The 23,218-nt window shown below is 45.6% G+C and overlaps 1 protein-coding gene across 1 annotated transcript in view; it reads right to left on the bottom strand.

The window, feature by feature from the left end:
* Positions 1 to 2,338: 2,338 nt before the first annotated feature.
* Positions 2,339 to 23,218, bottom strand: part of LOC124789090 (protein dimmed-like) — a 54,288-nt gene continuing 33,408 nt past the window's right edge. The window contains exons 2-3 of the mRNA XM_047256379.1: positions 2,688 to 2,848; positions 2,339 to 2,552 (exon numbers count right to left, since the gene is read on the bottom strand). Of these exons, the coding sequence (XP_047112335.1) occupies positions 2,339 to 2,552; positions 2,688 to 2,848 (375 nt within the window). The remainder of the gene's footprint in view (positions 2,553 to 2,687; positions 2,849 to 23,218) is intronic.

Below are 23,218 nucleotides of genomic sequence, written 5' to 3' on the forward strand. Positions count from 1 at the left end.
GGACTGGACACTATGAACATTTGGCATTTCATAATTTGAAATATTTCAAAAAATTGCTTATACTAATTCCGCATTTACAGGTCCACATATACAGTATACTGAGTACACTTCAATCACTCTTCGTTTGTCACACTGTCCCTGCGTGTATTTCTCCTTAGCACTCGTTTATTATGTGGCGAATGAAACATGTCTCTGGGCTGTTGTGCAGACAGAATGAAATACAAATTGCTTGAGAAAATGATACGAGTAGTAATACAGGCAAAGATCTATGCATGTAAGCCCCCTGAATCATTTATGTACACAACTTTGTAAATTGCTTTCGGAAGGAGAACTGACAAATATCGAATTCCATACCTTTTTTTGTAGCTGAGAAATTGAAGTAGACAACATATGACTACATTTCTTTTTCGTACTCAATTTTCATAAGTATTACCATTTGTTTTTTGGTCCACAAAGCAACATTAGAAGAGAAAAAGTTGTTGCAGTTTCACAACATTCCTCTTTATGTTTCCCGTATTTGAAGTCTCTGTAATGTAATATAACCAATCTTATGCTAAAGCATATCAAAAGGGAAGAATATAATATTTCAAAAGATTCAGTGTCATGTGAAAACAACTATTAAATACAGGCTCTAAGAAACCAATGAAAGCCCATAGATTTCTTGAAAAAAAAACTTCCAATATCTTCACTCGACTGGAAATATTTAGAATACATTATTAATTTTGAGCTTGCCGATTATAAGGTGTTGTTTATGAAATGGTTTGTACAATTAGTTAAGATTTAGATTTAAAACGCGATATAGGTTGGTAACTTCTCAGTAAAAACGGCATTGACTTTAGTGATATGTTTTTATGCCCAGAAAGATCATATCAAATTCGAAAATGTATTGACATTGTACGTTCTTGACTGATTGTGCTGTAAGTAACTCATTTTCATTAAGAATTTCATTCTCATTTGCAGTTTAGTATCATGTGAGACTATCGCCTAAATATTCCATACTTTACCGAGTTTCGTATCTAGTAACCGAAGAGTGCGAATATATATAAGTTTTTTCTACTCCTGCCATTTGTAGCCTATTGATAACATTTCTGTAGTTCAGTAGGTGAAAAATTTTCAAACATTTTAATGGGCGTAATGCATGATAGGCAAGCTGCATGCGCATAGCGGAGAATCACTTACTGGATAATTCAGGGTTGCTTGATTGAGGATGCAAGTGTCTGCCAGAATACACTATTCACTAACGAAAAAGGGAGATTAGCGTGATACATGCACAGCCTGTGACTTTTCACGAGTGAATTTCTCTATCTGTAGTCAGCTTTTGGAACTGACAGTTTTGGTGCGTCAAAGTCTTGTCACTCCCTATCCTCACCCTTTGCGATCCAATTTTGCAACAGCATTTTAGGCGTAGGTCCACGGAGGTAAAACAATGATTAGCCGATCGATACAATTATTTTCGCAGCGACGGTCCACACTTTCTTAGTACGACGAGGTATTTCGCCGTCTTTGAGGAGAAAATTTCAGGACGGCAAACCGTAAAAAACATATTTAGAGGCAGTAGGTAACTTCAAGGTCTAAAGCGATGCACAGTAGTTAATAAGGTAGACCATTAATAATAAACTTCATGTGCTTCCACATCACATGGAAGAAACCTTGCAAACACTCGTACAAGTACTGACAAGCACAAAATAGTCAACATTTCGGACCCACTAACGTTGTTATAGCACGAATTGTTGAAGCTGCAGCTATATGATAAATCAATCAAAGAATCGAGTCTGAAATGACATAAGATGAAGCTCAACATTGTAATTATGACAGACTCAACCGGAAAAGGTGATGTTCCCATTACACCTTGTTCACTTTTAGATAAGGTGAGAAGAGATTTCTATATCTAAGAAGGGGAGCCAACGTCTTTTCCCTTATTTATGTGTTTCAGTCAGTGGAAGCTCACTCCACGCAACTAGCGTAATTATGAAAGCAGTTCAGGCAAAATTCGTTCGAGTGGTTTTATTCGGAGGGATGACATTCCCGTCCGCTGGCCAACAGTGAAACTGTTTAGCTAACGAGAGTAACACTTCACTGTTAACTGTACGAACTGTTGGAGACATGCACACTGCCGGATTGTTAGCAGAGAAGGCAGTGGAAACTGCGGCAAAGACAAGATGCTGTTGGCGACGGTAACCACGGTATTGCTCGTCAGAAGTACAGTGTGTGTGTGTGTGTGTGTGTGTGTGTGGGTGTTCGTCCCTTTTTCTGGCGGGGACGGTTTGACCTGCGGTCGCAGGAGTTAGAGCGAATGGAGACGAGCCGGTGGCAACGGACCAGTGGCGGCAGGTGCCGCTCAGTCGACGAATCGACTCAGGTCGTCGTAGAAACTGCCGTCGGTGTCGTCGAAGCTGTTGAGCGCCACGGCGTCTTCGTCGCACATAGTGGCGTCGGGGGTGGCCGTGACTCCGGCAGCCTCATCCTTGACGACGAGGCCGACGCCGACGCCGACGCCGACGCCGACGCCGACGCCGAAGGCTTCCACTGGCAGGGCGGACGCCGTCGACGGGCTAAGGGCAGCGTCGGCAGCGGCGGGGGCCGTCGCGTAGCCGGGGGCGGCCACGCCCTGTGCGGGGGCGGGCGCCGCGTCGCCGGCGGCGGGGGCGGCGGCGGCGGGGGCGGCCACCATGGCGGCGACGCCGGGCGTCGAGGGTGGCAGCAGCGCCGCCGCGTAAGGCGACGCCTCGCCGCGCATCTCGCAGATGATGTTGGTGAGCGCCATCACGTAGTTCTTGGCCAGCGTCAGCGTCTCTATCTTGGACAGGCGGCGCTCCTTCTTCACGTGCGGGATCACCTCACGGAGCGACTGCAGCAGAGCGCAACAAAAACGAAGAAAGATAATGTTAGACACATTACGTGAGCCGTGCGAGAGACAGTCATGAAGTTCTACACTACTGGCCATTAAAATTGCTACACCAGGAAGAAATGCAGATGATAAGCATGTATTCATTGGACAAATATATTATACTAGAATTGACATGTGATTACATTTTCACGCAATTTGGGTACATAGATCCTGAGGGGAAAGTACCCAGAACAACCACCTCTGGCCGCAATAACGGCCTTGATACGCCTGGGCATTGAGTCAAACAGAGCTTGGAAGGCGTGTACAGGTACAGCTGCCCATGCAGCTTCAACACTTTCCTACTCCAAAGTGGCAGTTGGGAAGGGATGGTGGAGGTAAGCGGTTAAGTGTCGGACGTAGATTATGCTGACGGTGGTAGAAGATGCCTCATCAGTTAAAGTGTGCCACTGTTTAGAGTTTGTTAAATGTAACTGTCGTTGTTTCGGAGCAATATGTATTTAAGACCACTGAAATCCGCATAGGCACAGTATGATGATAAGTGTTCCAATAACTGTGTTTTGTAAACCACCATAAAGGATATAAACGTAGGCTTCCGCGAGCATTATCACATTCAATAAAAAAAATTTCTGGTTTTGTGACAGGATTGTCAATGAATATAAAACTACCGACCTTTCGGCTCCTGTTGCAAGCAACCTTTTTGAGGGTGTTTTTGTTTACACCCTGAAGAAGGTCGCTTGCAACGGGGACCGAAACGTAATGCAACGGTCTTAAATACTCACACATCGCTCCGAAACAACGAAGGCTACATTTAACAAACTCTAAACAGTGGCACACTTTAACAGATGAGGCATCTTCTAGGCCGGCCGATGTGGCCGAGCGGTTCCATGCGCTACAGTCTGGAACCACGCGATCGCTACGATCGCAGGTTCAAATCCTGCCTCGGGCATGGATATGTGTGATGTCCTTACGTTATTTAGGTTTAAGTAGTTCTAAGTTCTAGTGGACTGATGACCTAAGATGTTAAGTCCCATAGTGCTCAGAGCCATTTGAACCATCTGAGCATCTTCTAGCACCGTGTCCAGACGTAATGACCTTTCTAGACTCTGAGAAGCTCATCTGCAGGAACCAGCACTGTTTTCGGAAACAGCGGTCATGCCAGACACAGCTGCCCCTCTTTGTGCATGATATACAACAGGCTCTAGATACCAGCTCCCAGAGTGATGACATATTTCTCGACTTTCTAATGGCGTTCGATTCAGTTCCGCACTGTCGCTTGCTCCAAAAAGTGCGTGCGTACGGTCTGTCCGATGACATACGCGATTGGATAGAAAGTTTTCTAACAGACAGGGAGCAGTATGTCGTCCTGAACGGGGTGACTTCAACAGAAACAAGCGTAACTTCAGGTGTGCCCCAGGGAAGCGTAATAGGTCCTCTGCTTTTTACGATTTATATAAACGATCTGGTTGATGGTATCGACAGCGGCCTGAGACTGTTTGCCGATGATGCTGTAGGCTACAGGAAAGTAGTATTACACAAAAGTTGTGAACAAATCAATGAGGATTTGCTGAAAATAAATGTGTGGTGTAATGACTGGCAGTTGTCTCACAATATTGTGTAGCCTACTGCGTATAACAAGGCGAAAATCCCCATTAATGTACGAGTACAAAATAAATGCCCAGTTTTTGGAAGCGGTAACATCCATCAAGTATCTGAGTGTGACTATTCGAAATGATCTCAAATGGAATTATCAGATAACGGGCAAGGCGAACTCTAGATTACGGTTTATTGGTAGAATCCTGAAGCGACGCAGTCCTTCAACAAAGGAAATTGCTTACAATACGTTAGTCTACATCTACATCCATACTCCGCAAGCCACCTGACGGGGTGTGGCGGAGGGTACCTTGAGTACCTCTATCGGTTCTCCCTTCTATTCCAGTCTCGTATTGCTCGTGGAAAGAAGGACTGTCGGTATGCCTCGGTGTGGGCTCTAATCTCTCTGATTTTATCCTCATGGTCTCTTCACGAGATATACGTAGAAGGGAGCAATATACTGCTTGACTCTTCGCTGAAGGTATGTTCTCGAAACTTCAACAAAAGCCCGTACCGAGCTACTGAGCGTCTCTCCTGCAGAGTCTTCCACTGGAGTTTATCTATCATCTCCGTCACGCTTTCGCGATTACTAAATGATCCTGTAACGAAGCGCGTTGCTCTCCGTTGGATCTTCTCTATCTCTTCTATCAACCCTATCTGGTACGGATCCCACACTGCTGAGCAGTATTCAAGCAGCGGGTGAACAAGCGTACTGTAACCTACTTCCTTTGTTTTCGGATTGCATTTCCTTAGGATTCTTCCAATGAATCTCAGTCTCGCATCTGCTTTACCGCCGATCAACTTTATATAATCATTCCATTAAATCACTCCTAATGCGTACTCCCAGATAATTTATGGCATTAACTGCTTCCAGTTGCTGACCTGCTATGTTGTAGCTAAATGATAAGGGATCTTTCTTTCTATGTATTCGCAGCACATTACACTTGTCTGCATTGAGATTCAATTGCCATTCCCTGCACCATGCTTCAATTCGCTGCAGATTCTCCAGCATTTCAGTACAATTTTCCATTGTTACAACCTCTCGATATACCACAGCATCATCCGCAAAAAGCCTCAGTCCAGTCTTAGAGTACTGTTCGTGTGTATGGGACACTTACCAGTTGGTTCTGATTAAAGAGATATAGAAGGTACAAAGAAGTGCGGCAAGATTCGTGACTGGTACATTTAGCCGTCGCGAGAGTGTTACAAATCTCATTGAAAGCATGAAGTGGGACACACTTGCAGATAGACGACGCGCTAAAAGGAAGGGGCTGCTCACTAAATTCCAAAATCCGATCTTCGCCGAGGACGTAGAGAGCATATATTATTACGACCGACTTTAAAAAAAAAAATGGGTCTGAGCACTATGGGACTTAACTTCTGAGGTCATCAGCCCCCTAGAAATTAGAACTACTTAAACCTAACTGAGCTATGGGCATCACACACATCCATACCCGAGGCAGGATTCGAACCTGCGACCGTAGCGGTCGCGCGGTTCCGGACTGTAGCGCCTAGAACCCCTCGGCCACTTCGGCCGGCACCAACTTTCAAATCGGGCAAAGATCACCAGTCAAAGATAAGGGAAATTGGAGCTCGTACTGAGGTGTTCAGATAGTCGTTTTTCCCTCGCGCGATCTGCGAGTTGAACAGGGGGGGGGGGGGGGGGGGGGAATATGCCTTTGGCGCGAATTGTGCCCTCCGCCACACACCGCTTGGTGGCTAGTGGAGTACAGGAGTATATATGTATGTCCAGTGTATCTAGGCTGCAGACAAGTTGGGTGCATGCCCTCAACTGGCCTCCTTGTAACCAACACACGGCCATCACTGGCACCGAGGCAGAAACAGATTCAATCAGAAAACCCAACAGACCTCCAACCTGTCCTCCAGTGAGCTCTCGCTTAACAGGACTGCAGTCGCAAATGGTGGTGGTGTTGGAGTCAGCGGAATCACGATACGGGGCTTCCGGCTAGTCCCTGAAGTGACAGATTTGCAACAATCAGTACGTCGCTATGGTGCCACGTGCTGCTCAGATTGCTGTTACAGGTGCAGTACGCTGTGCCACAGCCTCACGCCGAAGACATAGTCTTCCCTCTTGGTGGTCCCACATGGTCGTCGGGAGCCCGGTCTTCTTGCGACCGTGCATTCTGGTGACCACCGCAGCCAGCAATCATGCACAAAGGCTACATTCCTGCCAAGTATTTCTGAAATACTGCAGAAGGAACATCCGGGGTCTTGTCGCCCTATTACACAACCTCGTTCAAACTCAGTAAGAAGCTCTCTTTGTCGCCTTAAAGGCGTTCTTGACCAACATCATTCATCATGTCCGATCTCAAAGGTAACTAACGCTCACGATTGTTACAGCGTGTGTTTAGAGCAAAGCTGATTTGCGTCCTCACAGTGGCACTGCTAACGCGTCTCTTACGTCACTGGCGGGAAAGCTCAGTAGACATCACGTTTCAGATGAAGAAACGCGCCAACCAACTTTCGTTTATGTGGCAGAGCTCCTTCTCGTGACTTTTTTCCCGTCAGTCTATTCAGTTTCACATATGTATTATATAACACTGAAGATGCCTAACGTGAACCGGTGAAACGTGTTTGCTACTCAAGAATAAATTTCAGTCGCAATAGACGAATATTTTCTTATTTTTAATGCTAGAACATAATTGAAGTTATTATTAGCAATTGAACAAAATGGCTGAAAAATATTGTCAAAAGTTATGTAATTAAGGTTTTTTAAAAAAAAATTTGGTTTAGTCAACAGCAGCAGTTTATTTATTGTGCATACTGTCTAACAGCTTTGACACACAATTCCATCCTCAGGCCATCCTATGCTCAAAAAATTTGAGAACATAGTTAGAACAATAATGAAAGAGCTATTTACAAAATATTATCCTCTGTGGTGGCAAATGTATGATATATAGTGCACACGTAGCCCCTTATCACCAGCATACAGTCCTCACATTCGCTTCGTAAGTAGGTGTGTCAAATACACTGCTGGCCACCGTAAATGCAACACCCTGAAGGAAGCATCCAACGGTCACATATCCGCATGGGTTTGCAGCGATGAGATATGCAACTGATTAGAATTTCAGCGCAGACGCACATCACGCGCGCCTGTGGCGCCACCTCATAGCGCCATTTAAGGCTTGGCGATTTCGACGAGTGTACGTCCGGCATGTGTGTTTACCTTGTGGTTGTTTCACACGACGATCAGTTATGCCTCGTAGACAACAGCGAACATCGTTTGATCAAGTATCCGAGTTCGACAGAGGAAGGATAGTGGCTTGCCGAGATTGTGGATTATCATACAGTGAAATCGCTAGTCGTGTTGGACGAAACCAAACAACTGTAATGCGGATATGTGACCGTTGGATGCACGAGGGTACGACGGACCGACGTGGTCGATCGCATTCACCTCGGTGCACCACTGCACGTGCTGATAGGCAAATTGTGCGCATGGCAATGACGGATCGCTCAGTGACATCCCGAACCACAGCACAGCACATTGCGTCTGTAACGCATCATCCAGTGTCTGCGCGTACCATTCGACGCCGTTTACAGCTGAGTGGTCTGTCCGCAAGACGTCCATTGCTTCGTCTACCATTGATGCAGAACCACAGACGTCTCCGTCGCCAATGGTGTGATGACAGACGGATGTGGACGGCAGAATGGAATGACGTTGTCTTTACTGACGAGGCACGCTTCTGTCTGCAGCACCACGATGGTCGGATTCGAGTGTGGAGACACCGTGGAGAGAGGATGCTGGACAGCTGCATTATGCACCGCCACACTGGTCTTGCACCGGGTATTATGGTATGGAGCGGTATTGGATATTACTGTCGCACGCCTCTAGTACGCATTGCCGGTACTTTAAATAGCCGGCGCTACATATCCGAGGTGCTGGAGCCAGTTGTCCTTCCTTACCTTCAGGGCTCGGCCACAGCCATATTTCAACAGGATAATGCGCGACCACACGTGGCACGCATTGTCCAAAGGTTCTTCGTCAATAACCAGATTGAATTGCTTCCCTGGCCGGCTCGCTCTCCGGATCTTTCGCCGATAGAAAACATGTGGTCCATGGTTGCTCAACGAGTGACCAAGATTACATCCCCAGCTGCCACACCAGATGATCTTTGGCAACGTGTGGAAGCTGCTTGGGCTGCTGTACCCCAGGAACACATCCAACGTCTCTTTGACTCAATGCCGAGACGTGTGGCAGCGGTGATCTCCAACAATGGCGGCTACTCTGGCTACTGATTCTGGCAGAAACCACATGTCACAGACGTCTGTAAACGTAATCATTTGATACTCGGTCAACATGTTATCTACAAAATAAATTTTGTTGTGCTACCTCCTGTCTTTCTCGGTGTTGCATTTACGGTGGCCAGCAGTGTACGAAAAGAAAAAGTCAGTCTTGAGCTTTAAACAGATGTAAATTACGGACAGCAGTGACAACAGTGCCTCCTATTTGCCTCTTAAAGAAGTCAAACTGTAAAAGATATCTAAAATGGTATAAAATTTGGAAATATTTCGTAACAAAATAGTCCCCACTGCAATAAAACAATAAGAGGAAAATAACAAATCTGTTTAGACAAGTTTTCATTTCCCCGTTATATACAGTTTATAACACTATAAAGCATGGATCTACCCACGAACACTTAAGTTAAGCAAGTGTCGTCGTCATAATAGCATTGTATACTAAAAGTACAAAATTATATTTGTCGAAAAGAAATAAAACAACCAAAGGGAATAGTGACACACTGTGGCAGTGCATTACTTCGGAACTGTCGGTTGACGATCTTTGACTGCATCTCCAGTTTCATGTCTGTCCAAGGAGTGTCCTTGTGTACGCTGGGGTACTCACACCCAAACCTCCAAATGCCCAACAGCCTCATCGGTACCAAATGTTGTATATCGACAGAGTATCAACCAAAACTGCGATAAAGTTTGTGCTATGTGCAGTCGCCCAGTAGAACGTCTGTAAACGGTAAGTAGCAGGTAACACATGACACACACAGCCCAGGAAAGCATAACTGTAAGCGTCTGTCGTGTAGAGCTCCCGTTGAGAAGCTGTTAGAGCGTTAGTCTGTGGCACCAAGGGCCTTGGGTTCGAGGTCTAGAGTAGTGAAACTGGTCTGACTACATCATGTTCTATGTACCAAATATAATTTCCGATACGAGATGTTTTATCACGCATTTTGCGACACCCTTTTTTAACTTCCATAAATTCTGTAAATATTTCTTTAAAAAATTGATTGTCAACCCACTATCACCTGTTTGACCGAAAAGGTTTGAGACACTCGATATAACAGATTGATTGAGCTGCCCCTAATGATGTTGCCGGCAGGAGTGGCCGAGCGCTTCTAGGCGCTACAGTCTGGAACCGCGCGACCGCTACGGTCGCACGTTCGAATCCTGCCTCGGGCATGGATATGTGTGATGTCCTTTAAGTTAGTTAGGATTAAGTAGGTCTAAGTTCTAGGAGACTGATGACCTTAGAAGTTAAGACCCATAGTGCTCAGAGCCATTTGAACCAACCCTAACGATGTCGATTTATTCACATCGCAATCGTACAGGGTGACAGTTATCACTGAACTGTATGAAATAAAATCGTCATAAGCTCTGAACGGTTTGCGTTAGGACATTCACACTGCACGGTTGGCCGCGGCACATGATGGGAATTAATATGGTTTGGTTTAACTTTCATTTGGATCGGTTAGTCAATACGCAAAATTGGCGCATTTGGGGGACGGTGAATCTGCATTTCGCGATTGAGAAGTCTCTACACACTCAACTGATGACTTTGTTATGTACAATGACCAATCACAGAATAATCGTTGCGATATTCCTTGATGGCACGGTTTTGGAAGGTGATTTCATCCTCTTTACCCAGAGTGACACTGATTTCAACAAGATGTGGTTTATGCAAGACTGAGTTCGACCCCATCGAAGCAGAAGAGTGTTTGATGTCCTGGGAGCACTTTGGGGACCGCATACTGGCTCTGGGGCACCCAGAGGCCACTGGCATGGGCCTCGATTGGCCGCCATATTTTCAGGATCTGAACACATGCGACGCCTTTTTGTGGTGCTACATTAAAGGCAAGGTGTACAGCAATAACCCCAAACCATTGTTGAGCTGAGACAAGCCATTCAGAAGGGCATCGACACAATCGATATACCGACACTTCAACGGGTTATGAAGAATTTCATTATTCGTCTGCACCACATCATCGCCAATGATGGCAGGCATATAGAACATGTCATAAGCTAAATCTGAATATCTATAGTGACGTTTGCATGTTGAATAATGTGTGTGCTCGCTGTAGTTCGTAACTAATTTACATTTTTGTATATGGTTCTATAATTGTCACCCTGTATATTTGGCCTTAAAAGAACAATGTACGAGATTTTAATATTCTGTCGCTCAATACACACGAACTATTATTTCCACAGAAACAATGAGTAGGACCTCTTTGTAGGACATTTAATGTAGTTAAATTCTTTTGCTGCGAAAAGTTTTCGCTGGAAGCCACGGGTTTCGAGTTATTCAAGAAAAACTTACAGAAGTGACATTCGAATGCACCTCCACCCCCACACTCGTCCCTCAATAGTCAGGACTTCTAGTAGGTAGTTCGTGGTGCACACTCTTACATCTGTACAAACATTTCCGGCTACACGAATTATTCCCTATATTCTACTTTTTGGTCTCTATTGATTGGGCTATTACGCCACCAGCGTAGTCGGCTATTTCGTTAGTACTGTTGATTCAAACGTGCCCGTGAGGCTAATGAAAGAAAAATGACTTTTGTAAACGTTACGCTAAAACTAATTACGTTGACTAAGCAATCTAAACGTAACACTTACAAGTTCTGTATTTTCTTATGCAGAAGTTGTGACAAGTACAACTATGTAATTGTTTATATTATGCTGTTAAAATTCACAACCTTGTTAGATAAAATTTACACAAACGTCACTTTTACAATTTGCAAGTGGTCGACCAAAGAAGGTCGAATGTGCGAAATAATTCGTGGAGTTGCAAATTATTGTACATTTGTAGGAGGGAGTGCCATGTACAACATACTAGAAAACTTGAGCTGTAGGCGCTGAATGTGGGCGTGGGGGTGCATTTGAAGGCCACTTCGCTACGTTTTACTTGAATAACTCTAGAACTACGGCCTCTAGCGAAAACGTATCCCTGAGCAAAATTTAACTACGTGAAATTTCCTACGAAAACGTCCTGTTCATTTTTTCTGTAAGACTGATGGTTTGCGTGTAGCAAGCTACAGAAGATGAAAATCTCACGCGTGTTTTTTGAGAACCAGAAATAGAATTGCAGGTTGTTTAGAACGACATTGTCAGGCGCACCTGAATCACACTCTATATAGAACATTTTAGCGGCTGAATACTACACTATTGGCCATTAAAGTTGCTACATCACGAAGATGACGTGCTACAGACAGGAAGGAGATGCTGTGATATGCAAATGATTAGCTTTTCAGAGCATTCACACAAGGTTGGAGGGGTGGCGACACCTACAACGTGCTGACATGAGGAAAGTTACCAACCAATTTCTCATACACAAACAGCAGTTGACCGGTGTTGCCTGGTGAAACGTTGTTGTGATGCCTCGTGTAAGGAGGGGAAATGCGTAACAACACGTTTTCGACTTTGATAAAGGTCGGATTGTAGCCTATAGCGACTGCGGTTTATCGCATCGCGACATTGCTGCTCGCGTTGAACGAGATCCAATGACTGTTCGCAGAATATGGAATCGGCGGGTTCAGGAGAGTAATATGGAACGCCGTGTTGGATCCCAACGGCCTCGTATCACTAGCAGTCGAGATGACAGGCATCTTATTCGCATGGCTATAACGGATCGTGCAGCCACGTCTCTATCCCTGAGTCAACAGATGGGGACGTTTGCAAGACAATAACCATTTGCACGAACAGTTCGACGACGTTTGCAGCAGCATGGACTACTATCAGCTCGGAGACCATGGCTGCAGTTACCCCTGACGCTGCATCACAGACAGGAGCGCCTGCGATGGTGTACTCAACGACGAACCTGGCTGCAGGAATGGCAAAACGTTATTTTTTCGGATGAATCCAGGTCTGTTTACAGCATCATGATGGTCGCATCCGTGTTTGACGACATCGCTGAGAACGCACATTGGAAGCGTGTATTCGTCATCGCCATACTGGCGTATCATCCGGCGTGATGGTATGGGGTGCCATTGGTTACACGTCTCGGTCACCTCATGTTCGCATTGACGGCACTTCGAACAGTGGAGTTACATTTCAGATGTGTTACGACCCGTGGGTCTACCCTTCATTCGATCCCTGCGAAACCCTACATTTCTGCAGGATAATGTACGACCGCATGTTGCAGGTCCTGTACGGGCCTTTCTGGATACAGAAAATGTTCGACTGCTGCCCTGGTCAGCACATTCTCCATATCTCTCACCAACTGAAAACGTCTGGTCAATGGTGGCCGAATGACTGGCTCGTCACAATACGCCAGTCACTATTCTTAGAGCCGGTCGGAGTGGCCGAACAGTTCTAGGCGCTTTATCTGGAACCACGCGACCTCTATGGTCGCAGGTTCGAATCCTGCCTCGGACATGGGTGTGTGTGATGTCCTTAGGTTTAAGGAGTTCTAAGTTCTAAGTGGCTGATGACCTTAGAAGTTAAGTCCCATAGTGCACAGAGCCATTTGAACTACTCTTGATGAACTGTGGTGTCGTGTTGAAGCTACATGGGCAGCTGTACCTGTACACGCCATCCAAGCTCTGTTTGACTCAATGCCCAGGCGTATCAAGGCCGTTATTACGGCCAGAAGTGGTTGTTCTGGGTACTGATTTCTCATGATCTATGCACCCAAATTGCGTGAAAATGTAATCACATGTCAGTTCTAGCAAAATATATTTGTCCAATGAATACCCGTTTATCATCTGAATTTCTTCTTGGTGTAGCAATTTTAATGGCCAGTAGTGTATGATATTTACAAACAATGTAAATATTATTTAAATCTGCAGGCTTTCTTGTAAGTCTGCAGGCTTTCGTGGCCGTGGTCACTGAAGTTGAAATCTTCTGGGTTATTAGGCCGCGTCATGTTTCTTCTAAAATGTTCGACGTTCCGACCCCTCTGCTAGGATCTTCCTCAGGATCTTTTGGTGTCCACTACTTCAAATGGTTCAAATGGCTCTGAGCACTATGGGACTCAACTGCTGAGGTCATTAGTCCCCTAGAACTTAGAACTAGTTAAACCTAACTAACCTAAGGACATCACAAACATCCATGCCCGAGGCAGGATTCGAACCTGCGACCGTAGCGGTCTTGCGGTTCCAGACTGCAGCGCCTTTAACCTCACGGCCACTTCGGCCGGCGGTGTCCACTACTGCTGGAACACTGTACCTAGCAGTAGTGGACACCAAAAGATCCTGAGGAAGATCCTAACAGAGGGGTCGAAACGTCGAACATTTTAGAAGAAATATGACATGGCCTAATAACCCAGAAGATTTTACCTTCAATGTAAATATTCTGTTTGAGTCATTGGTTGACGTGTGTGTGTGTCACTGGATATGTCATTTATTTTGCAGCACACATGCATCAAAGGCTGGCAGAGAGGATCAAGTCCAAAGGCCACAAATAAAAAATAAAAAAAAAATAAACAAATAAAAGAAACTGGATATCAGTCAAAAAAATTATGAAATTTGACATTTTTTACATGGCTTCCGAGCTTAAAACTGTCTCTTCAACACGTGCTTGACGGCAGTAGCCGTGCTCTGGCCTCCCGCCGTAACCCCATTAAAATCCTCGTTTAACGCTGTTGACTATTGGAAAACTGGCGATTTGCCTGCCGCATGGCGGAAACAATATCGTGTGAAAAAAGACTGGGTGCTTACGATTACTACCGATACGGACAGAGTCGGGCACGAATTGATTGCGGGAAAGAAAACATGGCGAATCACAATACGTATTCGGTACTCTATATCACTAACGAGTTGCTCGACTCAGAACAGGCAACTGGACAAATACGAGAACTACCGAGTCGGGCACATGTACGTGCAGGAAAGAAAGCACGCCAGTAAGCAAACGTTTCGGGCAGCAACGAAACAGTTCGTGGAACACTCATTACTCAGTAACGAACATGTACGGCATGCTACGGCCCACTTGCTGGGAGGCGTCGTGACGTGCGGGCGCCCTCTGGGGACCATGTTGTGTGGCGCTAGCGCCGGGGCTTCCATTGACGTCACGTCCCATTCAAGAAGCCGCACAGCCACCAATTTCTCTGCCAGACGGATCGAGCCGTTGATTGGTTCTCATCAGAGCTATTGATTACTCGGAAACAAGCATCCGGAACCCCTTCTGTTAGCGGCAGGGACACCACCCAGAGCAAGGGTAAGATGCGGTGTAGCGAGAACCACAAACTAACCAGATTTACTGCAAGGAAGTGTGACCTCCACTTTAATAAGCTGAGCCAGAGGCAGTTTAGCACACAGCACACGTGGCACATGCTTCAGGTCTCGTGCTACCGAGGACTTGGCATTGCACTTCTCACTTTATTGGCGGAAAATTAAAGTTAGCAGTTTCCAACTGAAAAAGAAAACCACTGTTAAGACTAAGTGAACTCGATGGTGAAATATTTTGAGAACGTTGGAAGCAATGAAGCGCTGACATAAAATTGTGTGTATTTTCGAATGTGTGAAGAATATATTTAAAGTAATTCTATTAAAAGAATTCAAATTTTGCATTTTTCCAATTGCAACGGGATTTTTATTTTCGAAGTATATTCCACTGCTGTGCATTAATACTAACTTGCATTGTAATACTTTCGTTGTCGACGAAGATTATTGGCTTTACATTGCCAACAAAGCGCGCCTAAAAATCGTCTTTCTCGACCTTCCCTCGCACCAAAACGCATATTATTCGCACAGTCCTTGAGGATGTCGTGGTAGCTCATGAAAGAAGCTGCAACAATGCAAAGCGGAACTACCCGACAGCCACTGACAGCTTTCCCTGGCTTCAACCTAGCACTGTGTTCAGCATATCGTCTGATTTTGTCTACGTCTTGACCCGTAGAGTTGGTGGACTGAATCGGGAGTAAAGGAATATGAGGAAAAGACTGACTGAAGTAGAGGACGTGATGATACACTAAGGCGCCAAAGAAACTGGTATAGGCATGTGTCACCATGCAATAATGACTGTGTGGACGATGCGGCCTATTCTACACGTTATTTTAGTTCTTTATGACGATGCCATGCTGATCGTATTTATATGTTTTGACGATGCCATTACGGCCTAACCACTTTAGGACATGGTGTAAAAAAGATCTGAGGATGGTCATCACGGACTGCAACCGGTCATCGTCTAAAGAATTCATACTTTGATCAAAGACTGAAATAAAATACATTTAATAGGCATGAGTATTCAAAAACAGTGATATCTGAACGGGCAAGTACGGAGCTGTGGTCGACAACGCCTATATGAGACAAGTGTCTGGCGCAGTTGTCAGATCGGTTACTGCTGTTACACATGCAGGTTGGCAAGATTTAATGGAGTTTGAACGTGGTGTTATAGTCGGCGTACGAACCTTGGGACACAGCATCTCGGAGGTAGCGATGAAGTGGGCATTTCCCCGTATGACTATTTCATGGTTGTACCGTGAACATCAGGAACCCGGTAAAACGTCAAATCTCCGACATCGCTGTGGCCGAAAAAGATCCTACAAAAACGGGACCAATGGCGACAGAAGAGAATCGTACATCGTGACAAAACTGCAACCCTGACGCAAGTTTCTGCAGATTTTAGTGTTGGGCCATCAACAAGTGTCAGCGTGCGATCCATTCACGAAACATCATCCATACGGGCTTTCAGAGCCGAAGGTCCACTTGTGTAGCCTTGATGACTGCACAACACAAAGCTTTACGCCCCACCTGGATCCGTCAACACCGACATTGGACTGTTGATGACTGGAAACATGTTCCCTAATCGGACGAGTCTTGTTTCAAATTGTATCGAGCGGATAGACGCGTATGGATGTGGAGACAACTTCATGGATTCTGAATTTCAGCAGGGGATTGTTCAAGATGGTGGAGGCGCTGCAATGGTGTGGAGCGTGTGTGGTTGGAATGATATGGGACCCCTGATACGTCTAGATACGACTCTGACAGGTGACACGTACGCAAGCATCCTGTCTGATCACCTGCATCCACTCATGTCCATTGTGCGTTCCGACGGACGTGGCCAATTCCATCAGGACAATGCTACACCCCAAGGTCCAGAACTGTTACAGAATGGCTCCAGGAACACTCTTCTGAGTTTAAACACATCCACTGGCCACCAAACTCCCCAGACATGAACATTATTGAGCATATCTGGGATACCTTGGATCGTGCTGTTCAGAAGAGATCTCCACCCCGTAGCACTGTTACGGATTTATGGACAGTCCTGCAGGATTCATGGTGTCAGCTCCCTCCAGTATTACTTCAGACATCGGTCGAGTCCATGCCACGTCGTGTTGTGGCACCTCTACGTGCTCATGGGGGCCCTACACGATATTAGGCAGCTGTACCATTTTCTTTGGTTCTTCAGTGTATATCGGTGTCAAGATATCATGGAATAACTTTCATGGCGCTTCTCACAGACGAAGAGGGGCAAAACATTTACAGAAAGACTGGGGTACACTATCTGACCAAAATTTTCTCGAGACCCCTATGTGAAAAGAATCTGACCACTAGATGTCACCTGAGACGCACTTTCCAGAATAAGTGGGTGGGGAGTACTGTGTTGTCAGCAGACGAGCAGTGATAGCAGAATCGGGCTGTCAGGAGACCTCAGTGACTCCGGACGTTGACTGGTTTGCGAGACGACAGCGTCATGTGCAAACAATTTAAGAGGACTGCTCAGATTGTCTCCTAAATCTTTTATATAGATTAGGGACAGCAGAGGTCCTGTAACAGTTCCTTAGGATATCACTTGTGTTTCACACGCTCACACTCCGTCAATTACTACGAACTGTAACATTTCCGGCAGGAAATCACGAATGCGGTTGCACAACTGATACTCCACAGGCAAACAGTGTGACTGGAAGTCGCTTGTGAGGAACGGTGTCAGAAACCTTCTGGAAATCCAGAAATATGGAGCAATTTGAGATCCCTTGTCGATAACATTCATTACTTCATTACTTACTGATTTATGAACAAACTTGCGATGTTTCAGCGTCTTGCGATGTATGCAGACCGCACTGCTACACGGAGAACACCGTCAGTTTAATTGTAACCACCCAGTAAATAAACCATCTGACTCATAGGATGAGCAGCAATCTGTGACTGTTCGCTGACGATGCTGTAGTGTATAGGAAGCGTCGTCACTGACTGCAAGGGGATACAGGATGGACTGGACAGTGTTTCTATTTGGTGTGAGGCTGGATAATAAAACATAATGTTAAGATGGTGGATTAATGCTTCGGATGTTCTACATAGGCTGCCTCCCTACTGATTACAACACACAGAACGTTCATACAACCATGTAAAGTCGTCAGGAAAGTCCTACTTTGGGATGTAGTTCAACTTGCGAATAACATTCGCTTGAAACGCAGTTATGTCGTCAAAGCGTTCGGCACTTTGTCAGCCTGTGGTACGTTCACATTGATAACGTGACATCTCGTCACGTATGGTGAAGGAAAGAAATTATAGAAAAGAACTGTCCATGTTTTACATTTCAATCACGTCGTGGCAGGTGTCCACCTGTCATTTTTTGTTTGGTGGTCAAACTGAGCATGACAAACGTTGGCAACACTTTTCTCCTCTTCAAAACAATGTGGAGTAGGTCTTGAACACTTAAATTAGAGATGTTGCTCCATTATGATTTGTAACAGAAGAACGTTGACATACTACTGTCGCACGTCCACAATTTAACACTGCCTGCTCGCATCTCACGTGTCAAATGCACAGCTGTTGTTTACAGTTGTTCGTCCGGGCTGTCACTGTACTAACTGCTCTTACGTTGCTTATGCGCCAGGAATAAAATAAGTCTCGAAGATTTTTTGGCGGACGGTGTAGGAAAATGCAAGCTAATTTAGACAAGTAGGAAAAACAATCCTATAATATTCGAATGCAGTACTAGTGGTGTGCCGTTTGCTACAATCACAATTAAACACGCAAGTGTAGTGATCTGAATTGGAATCAGCTCCTAAAGTAGGTTCTAGTGAAGGCGAATGGTCGACTTAGACTCTCTGGGAGAAATCTAGGAATGTGTAGCTCATTTATGAAGGAGACGAGGTATAGATCACTTGTGCGACCCATTCGTGAGTACTGCTCGAGTGTTTGGGATAACCAAGGGAAGACATTTCAGCATTTCAGAGGCATGCGGCTAGATTTGACACCGGTAGGTTCGCCAACACGCGAGAAATTCGGTAATGTTGTGTGAACTCAAGTGGGAATCCCTTGAGGGAACGCGACGTTCTTTTCGCGAAACACTATTGCAAAGTTTAGAGAAGCGACTTTTATGGCTGGCCGCATAGCGATTCTACTACAACCAACGCACATTTCGTCTCAGGACAACGAAGACAAGCAATGAGAAATCACGACTCGTACGGAAACATAGAGGCGCATTTCCTTCTCCCAGCTGCAACAGAAAAAGGACGTAATGAAGTAGTGAGTGTTATCGGCAAGGGATCTTAAATTGCTCCATATTTCTAGATTTCCAGAAGGTTTCAAAAATGGTTCAAGCGGCTCTAAGCACTATCGGACTTAATATCTGAGGTCATCAGTCACATAGAATTAGAACTACTTAAACCTAACTAACCTAAGGATATCACACACATCCATGCCCGAGGCAGGAGTCGAACCTGCGACTTTGGCAGCAGCGCGGTTCCAGGCTGAAGCACCTAGAGCCGATCAGCCACAGCGGCCGGCCCAAAAGGTTTCTGACACCGTTCTTCACAAGCGACTTCCAGTCAAACTGTTTGCCTGGGAGTATCAGTTGTGCGACCGCATTCGTGATTTCCTGCCGGAAATGTTACAGTTCGCAGTAATTGACGGAATGTGATCGCGTGAAACAGAAGTGATATTTGGCGTTCCCAAGGAACTGTTACCGGACCTCTGCTGTTCCTAATATATATAAACGATTTAGGAGACAATCTGAGCAGCCCTCTTAAATTGTTTGCACATGACGCTGTCGTCTTGTAAAGTCACCCGACGATCAAAACCATTTGCAGAATGATTTATAGAAGATATCTGTGTGGTGTGGATAGTGGCATTTGACTGTACAACCGAGCGTGGTTATATAGGTGGTTAGCACACTGGAGTAGCATTCGGTAGGAAGACGGTTCAAACCCGCGTCCGGCCATCCTGATTTAGGTTTTCCGCGATTTCCCTAAATCGCTTCAAGAAAATGCCTGGATGGTTCCTTTGAAAGGGCACGGCCGATTTCCTTCCCAATCCTTCCCTAATCCGATTGGATCGATGACCTGACTGTTTGCTCCCCATCCGCAAATCAACCAGCCAACCAACTATATAATAGAAAGTGTGAAGTCATCCACATGAATAATAAATTGAATCCGCTAAAATTAAGTTACATGACAAATTACACATCTCTGAAGGCTGTGAATTCCACTAAATCCTTTGTGACTACTATTACGAATAACTTTGGGGAAAGTAAACCAAACACTGCGATTTACTGGCAGGAAACTTAGAAGATGCAGCGGGTCAACTAATGGCACTCGCTACACTACGATTGTCAGCCCTCTTTTGCGCTGTTTGGGATCCGCAGCGTCTAGCATTGACAGAGGACATCGAAATAGTTCAAAGAAGGGCAGCTCGTTTTGTATTATCACAAAAAAGGGAATAGAATGTCACAGATAAGATACGCAAGTTGAGAAGGAAATCATTAAAACAAAGGTGTGTTTCGTTACTGGATAATCATTTCCGAAATTTCAGTCAACAACTTTCTCATCCGAATGCGCAAATATTTCGTTGGCGCACACGTCCATAGACAGAAATGATCATAATGATAACTAGAGCTAGCCCGGAAAGATTTAAGTGTTCGTCGTTCCTGCGCTCTCTTCGAGAGTGGAACGGTAGAGACTAGCCTGTACGTGGTTTGTTGAACACTGTGACAGGCACTTAATTGTAAATTGCAGAGTAGCCATGTAGACTGAAGTGTCCGACAGTGGGCTAACGTACCCAACACTATTCACCTTATGATTCAATGGCTTGCCAAGGTTGTATGTAGATGTACATGTATATGTAGAAGCGACATGAAGTGACGTCTCGATACCTGAATAATTGCGATGAAAGTAATGGAAAGAAAACAGGATTGGAATCACATAGGAAATAACGGCTTTCAGTCGGACAGGGTATTACGGCAGTGCAACGGCGAGAGTTGAAAATTTTTGCTAGACCGGGGCTCAAACACGGATACTCCGCTTCTCTACTCGGCCATTCGGACACACTTTCCGTCATACCCAAACACCCAGCTTCCGGCTCGTCGCACCGGAACAGCCCCCGCCCATTAATTCCCTGCTCGCTGATATCTGATTCCCACAGGTGTAGGCTCTTAGATTCTGCGTCTGCACTGAAACTTTTTCATCAAACAGTCGTCGCGCCTATATAATTATACGTATGAATGTTGTCTGCTCTGTGAGAGATGTCCCATAGTACAAACACCACTGGTACCGGTAGGTCCGATACCTGACTTCTGAGCACAGTTCAGCTCAGAGCCGTTGTTGACGCCAGAGGTGGGAACACCGTCTGCTAAATTTCGTACCCTGTACGCCCACCACAAATCTTTTTAATCTCGTTTTCTATGCTCGTAGACAGGGTGCGGCGCTTAAATCCGGACAAATAAAACATTTTCTTTTTAAAGAAAATTTATTGAAACAAAATACAAATGAAAATGTAAATCCTTAACATATAAGTAGTAGTATCTTTCAAGAGTAACATTACTCGATGTAACCCCCTTCAGCCGCAATGACCGCCTCCAAACTTGTCATCAAGCGATCTCAAGCCCCCTTTAAAACAGCGCTGTCCATATTCGTGAATCCTGCTTCGATAGCGGTGCGTAGAGATACGACGTTAGGGTACGTCGTCTTATTGGTAACTCTTTCGACTACGCTCCAAACATACACTACTGGCCATTAAAATTGCTACACCACGAAGATGACGTGCTACAGACGCGAAATTTAACCGACAGGAAGAAGATGCTGTGATGTGCAAATGATTAGCTTTTAACAGCATTCACACAAGGCTGTCACCGGTGGTGACACCTACAACGTGCTGACATGAGGAAAGTTTCCAACCGATTTCTCATACACAAACAGCAGTTAACCGGCGTTGCCTGGTGAAACGTTGTTGTGATGCCTCGTGTAAGGAGGGGAAATGCGTACCATCACGTTTCCGACTTCGATAAATGTCGGATTGTAGCCTATCGCGATTGCGGTTTATCGCATCGCGACATTGCTGCTCGCATTGAACGAGATTCAATGACTGTTAGCAGAATATGGAATCGGCGGGTTCAGGAGAGTAATATGGAACGTCGTGTTGGATCCCAACGGCCTCGTATCACTAGCAGTCGAGATGACAGGCATCTTATTCGCATGGCTGTAGTGGATCGTGCAGCCCCGTCTCGATCCCTGAGTCAACAGACGGGGACGTTTGCGAGACAACAACCATCTGCACGAACAGTTCGACGACGTTTGGAGCGGCATGGACTATCAGCTCGGAGACTATGGCTGCGGTTACCCTTGACATTGCATCACAGACAGGAGAGCCTGCGATGGTGTACTCAACGACGAACCTGGGTGCACGAATGGCAAAACGTCATTTTTTCGGATGAATCCATGTTCTGTTTACAGCATCATGATGGTTGCATCCGTGTTTGGCAACATCGTGGTGAACGCACATTGGAAGCGTGTTTTCGTCATCACTATACTCGCGCATCACCCGGCGTGATGGTATGGGGTGTCATTGGTTACACGTCTCGGTCACCTCTTGTTTGCATTGACGGCACTTTGAACAGTGGACGTTACATTTCAGATGTGTCACGACCCGTGGCTCTACCCTTCATTCGATCCCTGCGAAGCCCTACATTTCAGCAGGATAATGCACGACCGCATGTTGCAGGTCCTGTACGGGCCTTTCTGGATACAGAAAATGTTCGACTGCTGCCCTGGCGAGCACATTCTCCAGATCTCTCACAAATTGAAAACGTCTGGTCAATGGTGGCCGAGCAACTGGCTCGTCACAATACGCCAGTCTCTACTCTTGATGAACTGTGGTATCGTGTTGAAGCTTCATGGGCATCTGTACCTGTACGCGCCATCCAAGCTCTGTTTGACTTAATGACCAGGCGTGTCAAGGCCGTTATTACGGCCAGAGGTGGTTGTTCTGGGTACTGATTTCTCTGGATCTATGCACCCAAATTGTGAGACAGTGTAATCACATGTCAGTTCTAGTATAAAATATTTGGCCAATGAATACCCGTTTATCATCTGCATTTCTTCTTGGTGTAGCAATTTTAATGGCCAGTAGTGTAGTAATCGAGGAGGTTCAAGTTCGTACGTTCTTTGACCTGAACATGCCAATGTTATCTGAGAGGCAGCTTTGAACTAAATGGCTCGTGTGAGCCGGTGCACCGCCGTGTTGAAAGACATATTGTCACCCTGAGGCCACAGTTACTGTGCTGGCGTACGCTTTCGCCAGCACACCCGTCGGCACTAGGGCACATTGTGTAGCAGGCGCTGAAGTAAGCGCTCCCAAGGCATTAGAAAACCAAGTC

This window comes from Schistocerca piceifrons, chromosome 3, assembly GCF_021461385.2.
Source record: "Schistocerca piceifrons isolate TAMUIC-IGC-003096 chromosome 3, iqSchPice1.1, whole genome shotgun sequence".
NCBI classification, from domain to species: Eukaryota; Metazoa; Arthropoda; class Insecta; order Orthoptera; family Acrididae; genus Schistocerca; species Schistocerca piceifrons.